Source organism: Dendrobates tinctorius, unplaced genomic scaffold, assembly GCF_039654945.1.
Source record: "Dendrobates tinctorius isolate UK_male_01 unplaced genomic scaffold, ASM3965494v1 ptg000192l, whole genome shotgun sequence".
Taxonomy (NCBI): Eukaryota; Metazoa; Chordata; class Amphibia; order Anura; family Dendrobatidae; genus Dendrobates; species Dendrobates tinctorius.
The window spans coordinates 9312699-9329754 of record NW_027361859.1 but is presented as its reverse complement, the minus strand read 5'-3'; the positions used below and the strand labels follow the sequence as shown (position 1 = coordinate 9329754).

At 44.9% G+C, this 17056-nt stretch overlaps 2 protein-coding genes across 2 annotated transcripts in view; both read left to right on the top strand.

Annotated features, from left to right (window-relative positions):
• The window catches only part of LOC141055866 (uncharacterized), a 363279-nt gene that overhangs the window by 338332 nt on the left and 7891 nt on the right, over window positions 1–17056 (top strand).
• LOC141055864 (oocyte zinc finger protein XlCOF29-like) lies at window positions 3772–4468 on the top strand. The gene is made up of 2 exons (XM_073552583.1): window positions 3772–4084; window positions 4214–4468. Exons 1-2 carry the CDS (start codon window positions 4007–4009, stop codon window positions 4436–4438), a joined length of 303 nt encoding a protein of 100 aa, XP_073408684.1. The 5' UTR covers window positions 3772–4006; the 3' UTR covers window positions 4439–4468.

Below are 17056 nucleotides of genomic sequence, written 5' to 3'. Positions count from 1 at the left end.
TTTACCATTATCATAAAGTACAATGTGTCACGAAAAAACAGTCTCAAAATCAGTAAGATGTGTTGAAGAGTTCCAGAATGTTACCACATAAAGTGAAACTGCTCAGATTTAAAAAAATTGGACCCAGTCACTAAGGGGTTAATCCTTATTTTCCGTTTTGCCTTAATGATATGCTCGTGCTCCGGGGCGGCCTATGGGGGGTCTTCATGTTGTGCTCTGATTAGGTATTCACCAGTATGGCTTCTGAAATGTCTCTGATCCCTCACAGACCTGCCCCCTAGTTTACATAATAAACAATTTTATATATATATATACTAGATGAAGGCCCGATGGTGACGCCCTGATGGGGGCAGGCCTTGCCGCACTGAGAATCTGTCGTGCACAGGCCGCAAGCCGCTGTGTTTCCTGGTGGCTGTGATGGGTGGGCAGGTAGTGGCGGGTCCGGGGAGGTCCGGCGGGGTGGCCAGCAGCGGCGGTGTTCGGGTCCGGCGGGGTAGCCAGCGGCGGCGGTGGGGGGGGTTCAGTGGCGGCCGGTCCAGTCGCGGGTGGGGTCCTGGCGGCGGCCAGACAGCAGGAAAGTCCGCGGCTTGCGGCCTGTGCACAAGCCGCAAGCCGCGGACTTTCCTTTTGGCTGTGACGGAGGTGGCGGGTCCAGCGGCGGGGGGGTCCGGCGGTGATGGGGAGGTCCCGGCGGTGTCCCACTGTGACGGGTGGGCAGGTAGTGGCGGATCGGGGGGGGTCCTGCGGGGTGGCCGGCGGCGGCGGTGTTCGGGTCTGGCGGGGTGGCCAGCGGCGGCGGTGGGGGGTTCAGCGGCGGCTGGTCCAGTGGCGGGTGGGGTCCTGGCGGCGGCCAGCCAGAAGGAAAGTCCGCGGTTTGCGGCCTGTGCACAGGCCGCAAGCCGCGGACTTTCCTGCCGGCTGTGACGGAGGTGGGTGGGCAGGCAGCGACGGGTCCGACGGGGTGGCCAGCAGCGGCGGCAGGTCCAGCGGCGGGTGGGGTCCTGGCGGCGGCCAGCCAGCAGGAAAGTCTGCGGCTTGTGGCCTGTGCACAGGCCGCAAGCCACGGACATTCCTGCCGGCTGTGACGTAGGGGGGGTCCCATTGGTGTCCCACTGGTGGTATTGTGGAAGAGCCTGGTACCACCAGCGGGTGCCATATTGAAATACCCCTTACTTGGGTATTTCAATATGGCGTTCGGTGTACTTCTGGTCGGCACGGTGGATTGTGGGATTCAGGGACATCCAGACGGAAATGAAAACGTTACAAGGCAATTATGTATATAGATCTAATATATAAAGCTCAATGTGGATGTGTATGTATGTATGTATGTGTGTATGTCCGGGATTGGCATCCGCACCGTCGCAGCTACAGCCACAAAATTTGGCACAGTCACACGTCTGGACCCCGAGAGCGTCATAGGCTATGTTGTGAGGTGAAATTTTAACCCTGCGCGTTCCAATTCACCAAACAATTTTGCCCCTATCTACATAATGGGGTAAAAGTGTGTGTGTATTGGCATCTGCACCGTCGCAGCTACAGCCACAAAATTTTGCACAGTCACACGTTTGGACACAAGATCGTCACAGGCTATGTTGTGAGGTGAAATTTTAACCCTGCGCTTTTCAATTCACCAAACAATTTTGTCCCTATCTACATAATGGGGAAAAAGTGAAAGGAAAAGTGTTGGAGGCAAATTGACAGCTGCCAGATGTGAACAAGGGGAACTTAAAAAATGAGAGTGATGGCGCCAAAGAGTATATACCGTACAGTTGATAAGGTGGGGCCCTGACATGGGATACTCACCACACACGGGGATATGAACACACACAAAATGTGCCACACGCTACCACGTGCTTCATCACATAGTAACTAACTGTGGTTAGTTATAGCAAATTATAATTATCCTCCATCCCATAGTCCCGTGCCCATATACCCATCATACTGTGCCAAATTTTATGGCTGTAGCTGCGACGGTGCGGATGCCAATCCCGGAAATACACACATACACAATACACACACTTGAGCTTTATATAATAGATATATATACAGTACAGACCAAAAGTTTGGACACACCTTCTCACTCAAAGAGTTTTCTTTATTTTCATGACTATGAAAATTGTAGATTCACTCTGAAGGCATCAAAACTATAAATTAACACATGTGGAATTATATAATTAACAAAAAAGTGTGAAACAAATGAAAATATGTCTTATATTCTAGGTTCTTCAAAGTAGCCACCTTTTGCTTTGATTACTGCTTTGCACACTCTTGGCATTCTCTTGATGAGCTTCAAGAGGTAGTCACCACATTCATCTAATATACAGTATAAAGCTCAAATGTGTGTATGTATGTATGTATGTATGCATGTCCGGGATTGGCATCCGCACCGTCGCAGCTACAGCCATAAAATTTGGCACAGTCACACGTCTGGACCCCGAGAGTGTCCTAGGCTATGTTGTGAGGCGAAATTTTAACCCTGCGCGTTCCAATTCACCAAACAATTTTGCCCCTATCTACATAATGGGTAAAAAGTGTGTGTGTATCAAGCTCCGCCCCTCATTATGATGTCATAATGGTTGCCATGGTGACGCTGATGTCATCATAGGTTGCAAGCCCCGCTTCTCTCACTATGATGTCATAATGGTTGACTATGGGATGGAGGATGTGTGATGGGTATATGGGCACGGGACTATGGGATGGAGGATGTGTGATGGGTATATGGGCACGGGACTATGGGATGGAGGATATGTATAACGGATATAAGGGCATGGGACTATGGGATGGAGGATATGTATGATGGGTATATGGGCACGGGACTATGGGATGGAGGATATGTATAACGGATATAAGGGCATGGGACTATGGGATGGAGGATGTGTGATGGGTATATGGGCACGGGACTATGGGATGGCGAATATGTATGATGGGTATATGGGTACGGGACTATGGGATGGAGGATAATTATAATTTGCTATAACTAACCACAGTTAGTTACTATGCCGGGGCAGCGCCGGGCTCTTCAGCTAGTATATATATATATTTTAAAAAATCACCTTCTGCGGGTGGCGGCGCCTGCGCTGCAGCATGATCACATCTATAATGTGTACTTAATTATTGTTTTTGATGGTATCCATAAATTGAAAAAAAAAAGTCTGAAAATGGCACCGGCCTTACCTGCGCAGTAGCAGCTATCGGCGATAGAATTAGCGTTATGGAAGATGAGTCTATGAGAAACGTATTCAGCTGCCGACTCTGAGGGAGAAACTGCTTGTTGTCTGTGGCCTAAATATATGGATATAAAACATACTCATTTTGTATATTTATTCAGGACTCTTTACCAGATGCATCACTCTAAAGAAAATGTCACAATGTTTCCTACAATACATGTAGTGGTTTGGTGGCTTGTCCACCAGAATGCAGCATTGCAGCAAGACATAAAATAGGTGAAATAGTTACAGAGAGATTGTCCATATCAAAGTTTGTTTCTGGGATCCTGAATGGTAGGTTGTGTCTATCTGTATCCACAGAATAGTTGAAGTCCATGAGGTGGCTAACTCACATGTCAGCTGTTCAGCGTCGTACAACCTGGTGTCTATCTGGTGTCCATGTAAAGTGTGAGCCCCCTTTCCTGTGGGTCATGTGGTCATATATGTCCCACATAGCACATGTTTTCTATATATGGTGTTACCATCTACCCTGAGCTAAATATACAGAAATAACACATGTAATGTCAGCTAAACCTTCCACGAGGTAACATGCTCAGTACAGAATTGAAAATAAGAATTAGTAACAGTAGGTTTTATTACTAGATGTAAGAAGAAAACCAAATACTGTAAAATAATAAATCTCCTCATATGTTTCCCTTATTATCTCCAGTAATTGTATTATTACACAGGAGTTTTATGATGTTCCATCGGCTCATCTTCTCATTCAGGTCTCTACAATATCAGATCCTCTCAGTGAAGTTCTTCTATAGAAGAAACTTTTCCTGATTTACCCATCAAGGATGGATATGGACAGAGACAAGATGGCGGAGAGGATATTACACCTCACCCTAGAGATCCTCTTCCGGCTTACTGGAGAGGTGAGAGATTCTGATGATGTCACATTACATCATTCTTATCTATGGGAATAACAGATGGACAGAACTGGAGAGGTGAGGACTCTGGAAATGTCTGTAGTGAGATTTATTAATGTGTCTCTCCATAACCAGGATTACACAGTAGTGAAGAAGACCTCTAGTGAGCGCTGTCAGGACCCTGTGTCTGAAGGATGGGGAAGACCCCTGAGCCCAATAACAGGGCCTCCACCTCACCTGCTGATACATGAGGACATCAATGACCAGAAGATCCTGGAACTCATCTACAAGATGATTGAGCTGCTGACTGGAGAGGTGACACTGCGGGAAAGGCTGGGACATTATACAGTAACGCTATGAAGGGATCGGGGGGATGATGGTATCATTGTATGTGTCAGTTTCTTATAAGGTGTCAGGATGTTGCCGTCTATTTCTCCAATGAGGAGTGGGAGTATTTAGAAGGGCACAAAGATCTGTACAAGGACGTCATGATGGAGGTTCCTCAGCCCCTCACATCACCAGGTAATAGACAGGACTGAATACACAGCCTATAATTATATGTATGTAATGGACAAATTCAGTCCCTGTATGTGTTTCCTCCAGTTCTGTCCAGTAAGAGGAGAACACCAGAGAGATGTCCCCGTCCTCTTCGTCCACAGGACTGTAAACAAGAAGATCCCAATGTTCCTCAGGATGATCAGGTAGATGGAGAGAAGGTGTCATGAGATCTCCCCTATGATGTGTAGACGGCTGTGAAGGTCTTGTGCTCAGTCTTGTTTCATCCACCAGTATTATATGTTTTATACTTGTGTAATGAGAACAGTGGAGATGGCAGGATTAGACCTGATTATAGATGTGACTTCTCCATCTGTCTGTGACTTATACAATATTTGTTTTAGGGTGAATATCTGACCCATATTAATACTACAGAGACATATGTGAGGGGTGATGAGAGGTGTAAAGAGGAGATTCCTACATACGACTATCCAGGTGAGTAATATCCATTAAATAAGGAGAAGTCACAGATCCTTCTTAGTCACTGGCTGTGGCTGCTTTAACTGTCGTGTAGTCCGGCCATATCCGTATTATTATTATTATTTATTTATATAGCGCCATTAATTCCATGGTGCTGTAAATGAGAAAGGGGTTACATACAAAGTTATAGTCATCGTTGACAGTAAACAAATTTACAATGACAGACTGGTACAGAGGGGAGAGGACCCTGTCCTTGCGGACTTAGATTCTATGGGATAGTGGGGAAGAGACAGAAGGTCGGGGGTGTAGCAGCTCTGGTGGTTTTGAGGCGGCGGCTCGGGCGGTGGTGAGGCGGCAGAATAGTTATTGCAGGCTGTAGGCTTTCCTGAAAAGATGGGTTTTCAGATTCCATTTGAAGGTTCCGAGGGTGGTGGATAATTGGATGTGTTGAGGCATGGAATTCCAGAGGATAGGGGATATTCGGGAGAAATCTTGGAGGCGGTTGTGTGAGGAACGAATAAGTGTGAAGCAGAGTAAGAGGTCTTGGGAGGATCGAAGATTACGTAAGGGAAGATATTGGGAGATTAGTTCAGAGATATATAGAGGGGACAGGTCGCGGATGGCTTTGTAGGTCAGTGCAAGTAGTTTGAACTGGGTTCGTTGGTGAATTGGGAGCCAGTGGAGGGATTTGCAGAGGGGAGAGACAGGGGAGTAGAGAGGAGAGAGGTGTGTTATGAATGGGTCACTGACGAGGAAAACAAGACCAAGCTAAGTCACAGAAAACCAGAGAGGTTGGTATCTACTCGGATTGCAGACCCCTGATCCTAACGACACAACTAACAGCAGCCGTGGAGTGTACCTACGATGATTCTAGATGCCTCGTCACAGCCGGAGGACTAAATAAGACTAAAGCAAGAAAAGGCGAAATCTAAAATTGCCCCAGAGCAGACCCCAAAGGAATAGACAGCCCCCACACATGTATTGACGGTGAGACAAGATGAAAACACGAACACAGATAGGAAAATAGGCTGAGCAAACGATGGGGCCCACACTAACTAGAAAGGACCGGAAAGGAAAGATACTGTCTGCAATCACGACAAAAAACCCTACAAAAATGTCCAACACTTCTGATAGCAAAAAAACCCTGAAGTCACTAGACTTCTCCCACTATATCAGCACTCTGGCATATTCTGAGAACAGAGCAAAAAGAGGCCAATCTAATAAGGGACAAAAAGCAAACTGGCAAATACAGTGACATAAGAGTGGAAATTCAGCACAGCCCCAACCGGGGCTGGCTGACCACACAAAAAACTGAATAGACCAAACCAAATCAAATGTGAACATTAGCAAAGACAGCTTAGCTTGAGAAGGCAGGAACTGAGCTGGAAACTAAGACCTCAGGAAGCAGGAAAAAATCACCAGCATGGGAATAGGGAGTCGGCTGTCTTAAATCCAGTCTGAGACTCCAGATGTCCAATCCTCTTCCTCATTATCAGGTGGCAGGTCTCTGTTAATTAGATCAGCTTCATTACCTCCTGCCACCACCAGATTGAGCCCGGAAAGAGAACTCACAACTCCTCTGTCAGCACAACCAGCTCCCTCACCAGAAACCAGAGGCTGACCAGAAAATGAGTTCACAACAGAGGTGGATTAGTCAGGCAGCAGAGTTGAGGACAGACTGGAGTGGTGCAAGAGAGTTAGCAGGGAGGCCACAGAGGAGAGTGTTGCAGTAGTCAAGGCGGGAGATAATGAGGGCATGTACAAGAGTTTTAGTAGATTGAGAGCTGAGGAAGGGACGGATTCTGGAAATATTTTTGAGTTGGAGGCGACAGGAGGTGGCAAGAGTTTGGATGTGTGGTTTGAAGGTCAGGGCAGAGTCAAGAGTTACTCCGAGGCAGCGGATTTCAGGTGCTGGAGAGAGCGTGATGCCGTATCAACAATATCATAATTTTGCCTCTGGATCACAACATTCTCCTCCACCCAAAACTGTTCAAATGACTTTGTGCGTTGAAAGACCTTTTCTATAGAAATTACAACCTGGAATTAGAGGATGCTGACTCTTACCTGCCCAGATCTGTAAGGTAGAAAGCCAAATGACAGCGTACTTAGAATGTTTCCCTTTATCCTGACTTTTCAATTTGTTTTAAAAGTAAGTTCAGGGAGAATTGTGATAAACTACATAAAAAACATTACACCTGTGCCATGATATATCTCTTGAGCTGTGCGTGGCTGTTGGCTGTAATATACATTTATTCACACCTGCAGGAGATGTATTGGCATGACTCAACCCCTGGTTTCATGGAATCACTCCATGTCATAAATTACATTATGTTTTCAATCTTAAAGAATTCAGATTACTGCACAATCTCTCCTGAAATGGGGAACACTAATGCACTGCTCAAAAAATAAAGGGAACACTCAAATCACAAATCCTAGATCTGAATTTTGAAATATTCTCATTGAATACTTTGTTCTGTACAAAGTTGAATGTGCTTACAACAAAATCACACAAAAATCATCAATGGAAATCAAATTTATTAACCAATGGAGGCCTGGATTTGGTGTCACACACAAAAATAAAATGGAATGTAATGTCCTTAAAACAAGTCAAAATAAGGCTCAGTATTGTGTGTAGCCTTCACGTGACTGTATGACCTCCCTACTGTACAACGCCTGGGCATGCTCCTGTTGAAGTGGCGGATGGTCTCCTGAGGGATCACCTCCCAGACCAGGACTAAAGCATCCACCAACTCCTGGACAGTCTGTGGTGCAACGTGACGTTGGTGGATGGAGCTAGACATGATGTCCCAGATGTGCTCAATCGAATTCAGGTCTGGGGAACGGGCGGGCCAGTCCATAGCTTCAATGCCTTCATCTTGCAGGAACTGCTGACACACTCCAGCCACATGAGGTCTGGCATTGTCCTGCATTAGGAGGAACCTAGGGCCAACCTCACCAGCATATAGTCTCACAAGGGCTCTGAGGATCTCATCTTGGTACGTAATGGCAGTCAGTCTACCTCTGGCAAGCACATGGAGGGCTGTGCGGTCCTCCAAAGAAATACCACCCCACACCATTACTGACCTATTGCCAAACCGGTCATGCTGAAGGATGTTGCAGGCAGCAGATCCCTCTCCACGGCATCTCCAGACTCTTTCACGTCTGTCACATGTGCTCAGTGTGAAAATGCTTTCATCTGTTAAGAGCACAGGGCGCTAGTGGCGAATTTGCCAATCCTGGTGTTCTGTGGCAAATGAACGGTGTTGGGCTGTGAGCACAACCCCCATCTGTGGACGTGGGGCCCTCAGACAATCCTCATGGAGTTAGTTTCTAGCTGTTTGTGCAGACACATGCACATTTGTGGCCTGCTTGATGTCATTTTGCAGGCCTCTGGCAGTGCTCCTCCTTTTCCTCCTTGTACAAAGGCAGAGGTAGCGGTCCTGCTGCTGGGTTGTTGCCCTCCTACGGCCCCCTCCACATCTCCTGGTGTACTGGCCTGTCTCCTGGTAGCGCCTCCAGCCTCTGGACACTACGCTGACAGACACAGCAAACCTTCTTGCCACAGCTCACATTGATGTGCCATCCTGGATGAACTGCACTACCTGAGCCACTTGTGTGGATTGTAGAGTCGGTCTCATGCTGTCACAAGTGTGAAAGCACAACCAACATTCAAAAGTGACCAAAACATCAGCCAGTAAGCATTGGTACTGAGATGTGGTCTGTGGTTCCCACCTGCAGAATCACTCCTTTATTGAGTGTGTCTTGATAATTCAAAAGAAGAAGAAGAGGGAAATCTAAAGTAGGTGGTTATAGAAAGAGAAAAAAAAAAACCTCTTATAAGTGCTCTTTATGTAGCTGGATAATAGCGAGAAAATAGCAATTAGAAATAGACAATTGTAAGACCTCAGAAGAAGTGCTTAAGGGAAAAAATATATATATATTGATGCTGGTGCAATCTTAGTTCCAACCTGAACAATCATTAAAAACTAAAAAGGCATGAGTGAGGGTAAAAACCTGAAATCACTAAACAGGGTACTTCTTCCTGATAGTAGCTTAAAAAAAAAGTCAAAGTCAAATTGCAGCCTGTGAACGGCTGTGCAGAGTAGCCGCAATAGTAAATGCACAAGTCAGAGAGCGGTACCTGTAAAGATAATGCGATGCGAAGTCCTCACTCCAGTAAGAGGTGCAAGTTAAAATAGCGCTTTTTGCTCCAGCGCTTGGAAAAAGAGGGGTGGGGTTTGTACACTGGGGTATAGACGAGTTACAGGGGCTGCCCCGGCCGGTGGCAGCCTCCTGTCAGTGTATCTCCAGCTGTGGAGCAGACATGAGCGCCCTCTCGTGTTCCCGGCATCTGTGAGCTTCTCCAGGTATACAGGACCTTCGTGATGTGAGTCAGCACATGACCAGGTCGGTTTCACTTGCTGGTGGTTGCGGCGGGGACCAATGGACTTTCCAACATGTTTCAAAGACTAACTGTCTTCTTCCTCAGGGATGGTCCCCCCCACCACAGGAGGATTATTTAAGCAGTCCCGCCGCTTAAGCAAGTTTAACCCAATTAACTTAATAGAAGCCAAAAAGTTCGATTTCACTATTTAACCCCTTCGGTATTAGGGTGTCCAATACAAATATCCAGCGGCTCTCAGCGCGCGACATTAGCTTTATATGGTTGCCTTTGCGCACTTGTGGCTTAACATCTTCAATTCCTGTGGAGATAAGGTTATTCACAGAGCCTCCATGACATTCTGCAAAATGCTTAGAGAGGCAATGACCCAGAAATTTTTTCTTTATATTTCTTATATGTTCCTTAATCCTTAACTGCAGGGATCTTTTCGTGCATCCTTACATATACCTTCTGGCATGGACATTTGATGGTATATTTGACACTCTCCGTTTTACAAGTAATAAAATCTGATATTTCCCATTTATTAGAATTATTGCTCCCCATAGCCCATTGTTGTTTAGGGCTCATAGTTTGTTGGCAAGCCCTGCATTTTTTGCAGGGAAAAAAACCTTTTAAATTGCCTATAAAAGATGGAGTAGGTGCATTAATATAGTTATTTAATACAGTAGGGGCAATCATACTACCAATATTACGGGCTTTTCTGTAAACGAACTTTGGTGGAATTGAGGATCCTATAATTTTATCCTCTTTCAAAATGTCCCAATGTTTTTTGACAATTCTAGTCAAAATATGACAGTTTGAGTTGTATTCGGTTATAATAGGGATAAGATCCTCAAAGGGAGTATTTTTCTTATTAGTATTGTTTATCCTTCTCAGAGTAGCACTAGGTTTATTTCTGGCTGTTATATTTGCTTCCTCCAGAAGTGAGTTGTTGTAGCCTTTCTCCAGAAATTGATGAGTTAGCGCAGATGCTTCAGAATCATAATCCTGAATTTTAGAGCAATTCCTGCTAATTCTGATGTACTGACTCTTAGGTACATTTAATAGCCAATTAGGTAAATGGCAACTGTCTATTGGGATGTAGCTGTTTGCATCTGTAGGCTTATGGAAGACACGGATTTGAATGGAGTTATCCTCAATAAAAATATTTAGATCTAAAAAATTAATACTGCTGGTACTGGTGGTAGAGGTAAAGTTTAAAAAATATTCATTTTTATTAATATCCGCTAAAAACAACTCTAATGATTCTCGGCCACCAGATCAAATAAAAACAACGTCATAAATGAAACATTTCCAAAGTACCAGGCCCGCGCGTAGCTCCTCGGAAGGGTAAATTGTGTCCTCCTCCCATTTTCCCACATACAAATTGGCGTAACTTGGTGCGAACCTGGTACCCATCGCGGTCCCCCATTGTTGGGTGTAGTAGTCCGCCAAATATTTAAAATAGTTGTGGGTTAAAATAAATTGCATACATTCATGTAAAAATTCGGCCTGTATGTCCGGAACTGTTCCATGTTTCTTTAAAAAATAGGTGGCGGCATAACAGCCTTTTTCAAGTTGGATCACCGTATACAGAGAAGTGATGTCTAGTGAACCTAAAATATAATGATCCTGCCATCCTACCTCCCCCAGCAGTTGCAATACATGAGTGCTATCCCTAAGATAGGCTGGCAGTAGGGGAACTAATTTCTGGAGGTGGCAGTCCAAAACATCAGCCAGTAAGCATTGGTACTGAGATGTGGTCTGTGGTTCCCACCTGCAGAATCACTCCTTTATTGAGTGTGTCTTGATAATTTCCAATAATTTCCATATGTTATCTATTCCATTTGCACAATAGCATGTGAAATTGATTGTCAATCAGTGTTGCTTCCTAAGTTGACAGTTTGATTTCACAGAACTTTGATTTACTTGACGTTATATTCTGTTGTTTAAGTGTTCCCTTTATTTTTTTGAGCACTGTACTTTCTCTACTCTTCTGGTGAGGACTCATAGTCGCTCCAATGGTCCACCATTAATGATGAGTTCACGTTTGGTTTAGTGTTGGAGTTCTAATCTCATACATACGTTGTTGTTGGGGATGTAACATGTTTTTTTTTATTTTATGTCTTTTTTTGCAAATCCATTCTTTATAGTAGTTTGAATATGGTGGGATCGGCCTGCCTCACTTATGTGAGTCTGTAACTCCCTTGTAGTCTTTAACCCCTTCACCCCCAAGGGTGGTTTGCACGTTCATGACCGAGCCAATTTTTACAATTCTGACCACTGTCCCTTTATGAGGTTATAACTCTGGAACGCTTCAACGGATCTAGGCGATTCTGAGATTGTTTTCTCGTGACATATTGTACTTCACTTTAGTGGTAAAAAATTTTTGCTATAACTTGCGTTTATTTATGAAAAAAACAGAAATATGGTGAAAATTTTGAAAATTTTGCAATTTTCAAACTTTGAATTTGTATGCCCTTAAAACAGAGAAATATGTGACACAAAATAGTTACTAAATAACATTTCCCACATGTCTACTTTACATCAGCACAATTTGGGAAACAACATTTTTTTTGGTTAGGAAGTTATAAGGGTTAAAATTTGACCAGCGATTTCTCATTTTTACAACAAAACTTACAAAACCATTTTTTTAGGGACCACCTCACATTTGAAGTCACTTTGAGGGGTCTATATGGCAGAAAATACCCAAAAGTGACACCATTCTAAAAACTGCACCCCTGAAGCTACTCAAAACCACATTCAAGAAGATTATTAACCCTTCAGGTGCTTCACAGGAGCAGAAGCAACGTGGAAGGAAAAAATGAACATTTAACTTTTTAGTCACAAAAATAATATTTTAGCAACAATTTTTTTATTTTCCCAAGGGTAACAGGAGAAATTGGACCCCAAAAGTTGTTGTCAAATTTGTCCTGAGTACGCTGATACCCAATATGTGGGGGGGAACCACTGTTTGGGCACATGGCAGGGCTCAGAAGGGAAGGAGCTCTGTTTGACTTTTTCAACCTAAAATTGGCTGGAATTGAGATCGGACGCCATGTCGCGTTTGACGAGCGTCTGATGTGCCTAAACAGTGGAAACCCCCCACAAGTGACCCCATTTTGGAAACTAGACCCCCTAAGGAACTTATCTAGATGTGTGGTGACCACTTTGAACCCCCAAGGGCTTCATAGAAGTTTATAACACCCGGGCGTGAAAATAAAAAATCATATTTTTTCCACAAACATGATCATTTAGTCCCCAATATTTTGTTTTCCCAAGGGTAACAGGAGAAATTGGACTCCAAAGGTTGTTGTCAAATTTGTCCTGAGTACGCTGATACCCAATATGTGGGGGGGAACCACTGTTTGGGCACATGGCAGGGCTCAGAAGGGAAGGAGCTCTGTTTGACTTTTTCAACCTAAAATTGGCTGGAATTGAGATCGGACGCCATGTCGCGTTTGACGAGCGTCTGATGTGCCTAAACAGTGGAAACCCCCCACAAGTGACCCCATTTTGGAAACTAGACCCCCTAAGGAACTTATCTAGATGTGTGGTGACCACTTTGAACCCCCAAGGGCTTCACAGAAGTTTATAACACCCGGGCGTGAAAATAAAAAATCATATTTTTTCCACAAACATGATCATTTAGTCCCCAATATTTTGTTTTCCCAAGGGTAACAGGAGAAATTGGACTCCAAAGGTTGTTGTCAAATTTGTCCTGAGTACGCTGATACCCAATATGTGGGGGGGAACCACTGTTTGGGCACATGGCAGGGCTCAGAAGGGAAGGAGCCCCGTTTGACTTTTTCAACCTAAAATTGGCTGGAATTGAGATCGGACGCCATGTCGCATTTGACGAGTGTCTGATGTGCCTAAACAGTGGAAACCCCCCACAAGTGACCCCATTTTGGAAACTAGACCCCCTAAGGAACTTATCTAGATGTGTGGTGAGCACTTTGAACCCCCAAGTGTTTCACTAAAGATTATAATGCCCAGGCGTGAAAATATAAAATCCTGTTTTGTTCCCACATAAATGATCATTTAGTCCCCAATTTTTAATTTTCCCAAGAGTAACAGGAGAAATTGGACCCCAAAAGTTGTTGTCCAATTTGTCCTGAGTACCCTGATACCCCACATGTGGGAGAAAACTACTGTTTGGGCACACGTCAGGGCTCGAAAGGGAAGTAATGACGTTTTGGAAAGCAGACTTTGATGGAATGGTCTGCGGGTGTCATGTTCCATTTGCAGAGCCCTTGATGTTCCTAAACAGTAGAAACCCCCCACAAGTGACCCCATTTTGGAAACTAGACCCCCTAAGGAACTTATCTAGATGTGTGGTGAGCACTTTCAACCCCCAAGTGTTTCACTAAAGATTATAATGCCCAGGCGTGAAAATATAAAATCCTGTTTTGTTCCCACATAAATGATCATTTAGTCCCCAATTTTTAATTTTCCCAAGAGTAACAGGAGAAATTGGACCCCAAAAGTTGTTGTCCAATTTGTCCTGAGTACCCTGATACCCCACATGTGGGAGAAAACTACTGTTTGGGCACACATCAGGGCTCGAAAGGGAAGTAATGACGTTTTGGAAAGCAGACTTTGATGGAATGGTCTGCGGGTGTCATGTTCCATTTGCAGAGCCCTTGATGTTCCTAAACAGTAGAAACCCCCCACAAGTGACCCCATTTTGGAAACTAGACCCCCTAAGGAACTTATCTAGATGTGTGGTGAGCACTTTGAACCCCCAAGTGTTTCACTAAAGATTATAATGCCCAGGCATGAAAATATAAAATCCTGTTTTGTTCCCACATAAATGATCATTTAGTCCCCAATTTTTAATTTTCCCAAGAGTAACAGGAGAAATTGGACCCCAAAAGTTGTTGTTCAATTTGTCCTGAGTACCCTGATACCCCACATGTGGGAGAAAACTACTGTTTGGGCACACGTCAGGGCTCGAAAGGGAAGTAATGACGTTTTGGAAAGCAGACTTTGATGGAATGGTCTGCGGGCGTCATGTTCCATTTGTAGAGCCCTTGATGTTCCTAAACAGTAGAAACCCCCCACAAGTGACCCCATTTTGGAAACTAGACCCCCTAAGGAACTTATCTAGATGTGTGGTGAGCACTTTGAACCCCCAAGTGTTTCACTAAAGATTATAATGCCCAGGCGTGAAAATATAAAATCCTGTTTTGTTCCCACATAAATGATCATTTAGTCCCCAATTTTTAATTTTCCCAAGAGTAACAGGAGAAATTGGACCCCAAAAGTTGTTGTCCAATTTGTCCTGAGTACCCTGATACCCCACATGTGGGAGAAAACTACTGTTTGGGCACACGTCAGGGCTCGAAAGGGAAGTAATGACGTTTTGGAAAGCAGACTTTGATGGAATGGTCTGCGGGCGTCATGTTCCATTTGCAGAGCCCTTGATGTTTCTAAACAGTAGAAACCCCCCACAAGTGACCCCATTTTGGAAACTAGACCCCCTAAGGAACTTATCTAGATGTGTGGTGAGCACTTTCAACCCCCAAGTGTTTCACTAAAGATTATAATGCCCAGGCGTGAAAATATAAAATCCTGTTTTGTTCCCACATAAATGATCATTTAGTCCCCAATTTTTAATTTTCCCAAGAGTAACAGGAGAAATTGGACCCCAAAAGTTGTTGTTCAATTTGTCCTGAGTACCCTGATACCCCACATGTGGGAGAAAACTACTGTTTGGGCACACGTCAAGGCTCGAAAGGGAAGTAATGACGTTTTGGAAAGCAGACTTTGATGGAATGGTCTGCGGGCGTCATGTTCCATTTGCAGAGCCCTTGATGTTCCTAAACAGTAGAAACCCCCCACAAGTGACCCCATTTTGGAAACTAGACCCCCTAAGGAACTTATCTAGATGTGTGGTGAGCACTTTCAACCCCCAAGTGTTTCACTAAAGATTATAATGCCCAGGCGTGAAAATATAAAATCCTGTTTTGTTCCCACATAAATGATCATTTAGTCCCCAATTTTTAATTTTCCCAAGAGTAACAGGAGAAATTGGACCCCAAAAGTTGTTGTCCAATTTGTCCTGAGTACCCTGATACCCCACATGTGGGAGAAAACTACTGTTTGGGCACACGTCAGGGCTCGAAAGGGAAGTAATGACGTTTTGGAAAGCAGACTTTGATGGTCTGCTGGCGTCATTTTCCATTTGCAGAGTCCCTGATGTGCCTAAACAGGAAAAAAACCCACATATGACATCATTTTGGATACTAGACCCCCAAAGAACAAATCTAGATGTGCCCCCAACTAATCTAATGTAAATTAGTAGTGCATGGAGGTGTGGTACAATTTAAGCAATCCTTCATGCACAGGCCAGGTTTTTCGGGGCAGGTGTCGCATTGATAAGTGGTGTCCCTGCGTATTCCTTTTTTGTAACACACTCGACACCTTTTTTGCGGCTTACCTTTTCTTGGGGATGGCGGGACCACCCCCGGAAAATGCTGACCTGGGACAATACGAGCACCTTCAGTACCAGAAGTACTGGGGCCCGCTCCTTCCTGAGCGCCAAACATCAGGGCCTTAACCACTACCTCCTGGAAATGAAGGTACGCCGTATCGCTGGGGCATGCACATTGTGACAGCAGGAATGCGTTGAGCATTGCCATTTGGACGATGTGCACGGCCAGCTTTTTGTACCACGCCTTGGCCTTCCTCAATGCATTGTACGGTTGGAGGAGTTGATCGGAAAGATCATCTCCCCCCATGTTTTTGTTGTACCCCACTACACATGTCGGTTTAAGGACCTGTGTAGAGGTACCCCGTACAGTGCAGAGGGTACTGCCATCACCGTGTATGGTGGTCAAGAGATGGACGTCTCTCTTGTCCTTGTTCTTGACCACCAGCAGGTGGTCGCTACATTGGGCTCTGCTCTCACCTTTTCGGAGCATCTGCCCAAGTAGCGTCTTCGGGAGGCCTCTCTGATTTTTGCGGACAGTACCGCAGGCTGCGGTACGTCGCTCAGAGAGGGATTTGTACAGTGGGATGCTGGTATAAAAGTTATCAGTGTAGAGGTGATAACCTTTATCCAGCAGTGGGTGCACCAAATCCCACACAATTTTCCCACTCACTCCCAGGAAAGGAGGAAACTCGGGGTTCAATCCGGGTGTCCTTCCCTTCGTAAACTCTAAACTTGTGGGTGTACCCTGAGGTACTCTCACACAACTTATAGAGTTTGATTCCGTACCTGGCCCTCTTACTGGGCAGGTATTGACGGAATCGCAGCCTTCCCTTGAAGTGAACCAAGGACTCATCCACGCAGATGTCCCTTTGGGGCACGTACACTTCAGCAAACTTTTTGTTGAAGTGTTCGATGACCGGCCGAACTTTGAACAGACGGTCAAAGTTGGGGTCATCTTGTGCTGGACACTCTGCATTATCAGTATAATGCAGAAATTTGTGGATGGCCTCAAAACGCGTCCGGGCCATGACCATTCAGAACACTGGAGTGTTGTATAAAATATCAACACTCCAATATTGCCGAATTTCCGGCTTCTTCAGTATCCCCATATGGAGGACCAGGCCCCAAAACTGCGTCATTTCAACTGCGTCTACAGGAGACCAGTTTGAAAATGTTCAATGCG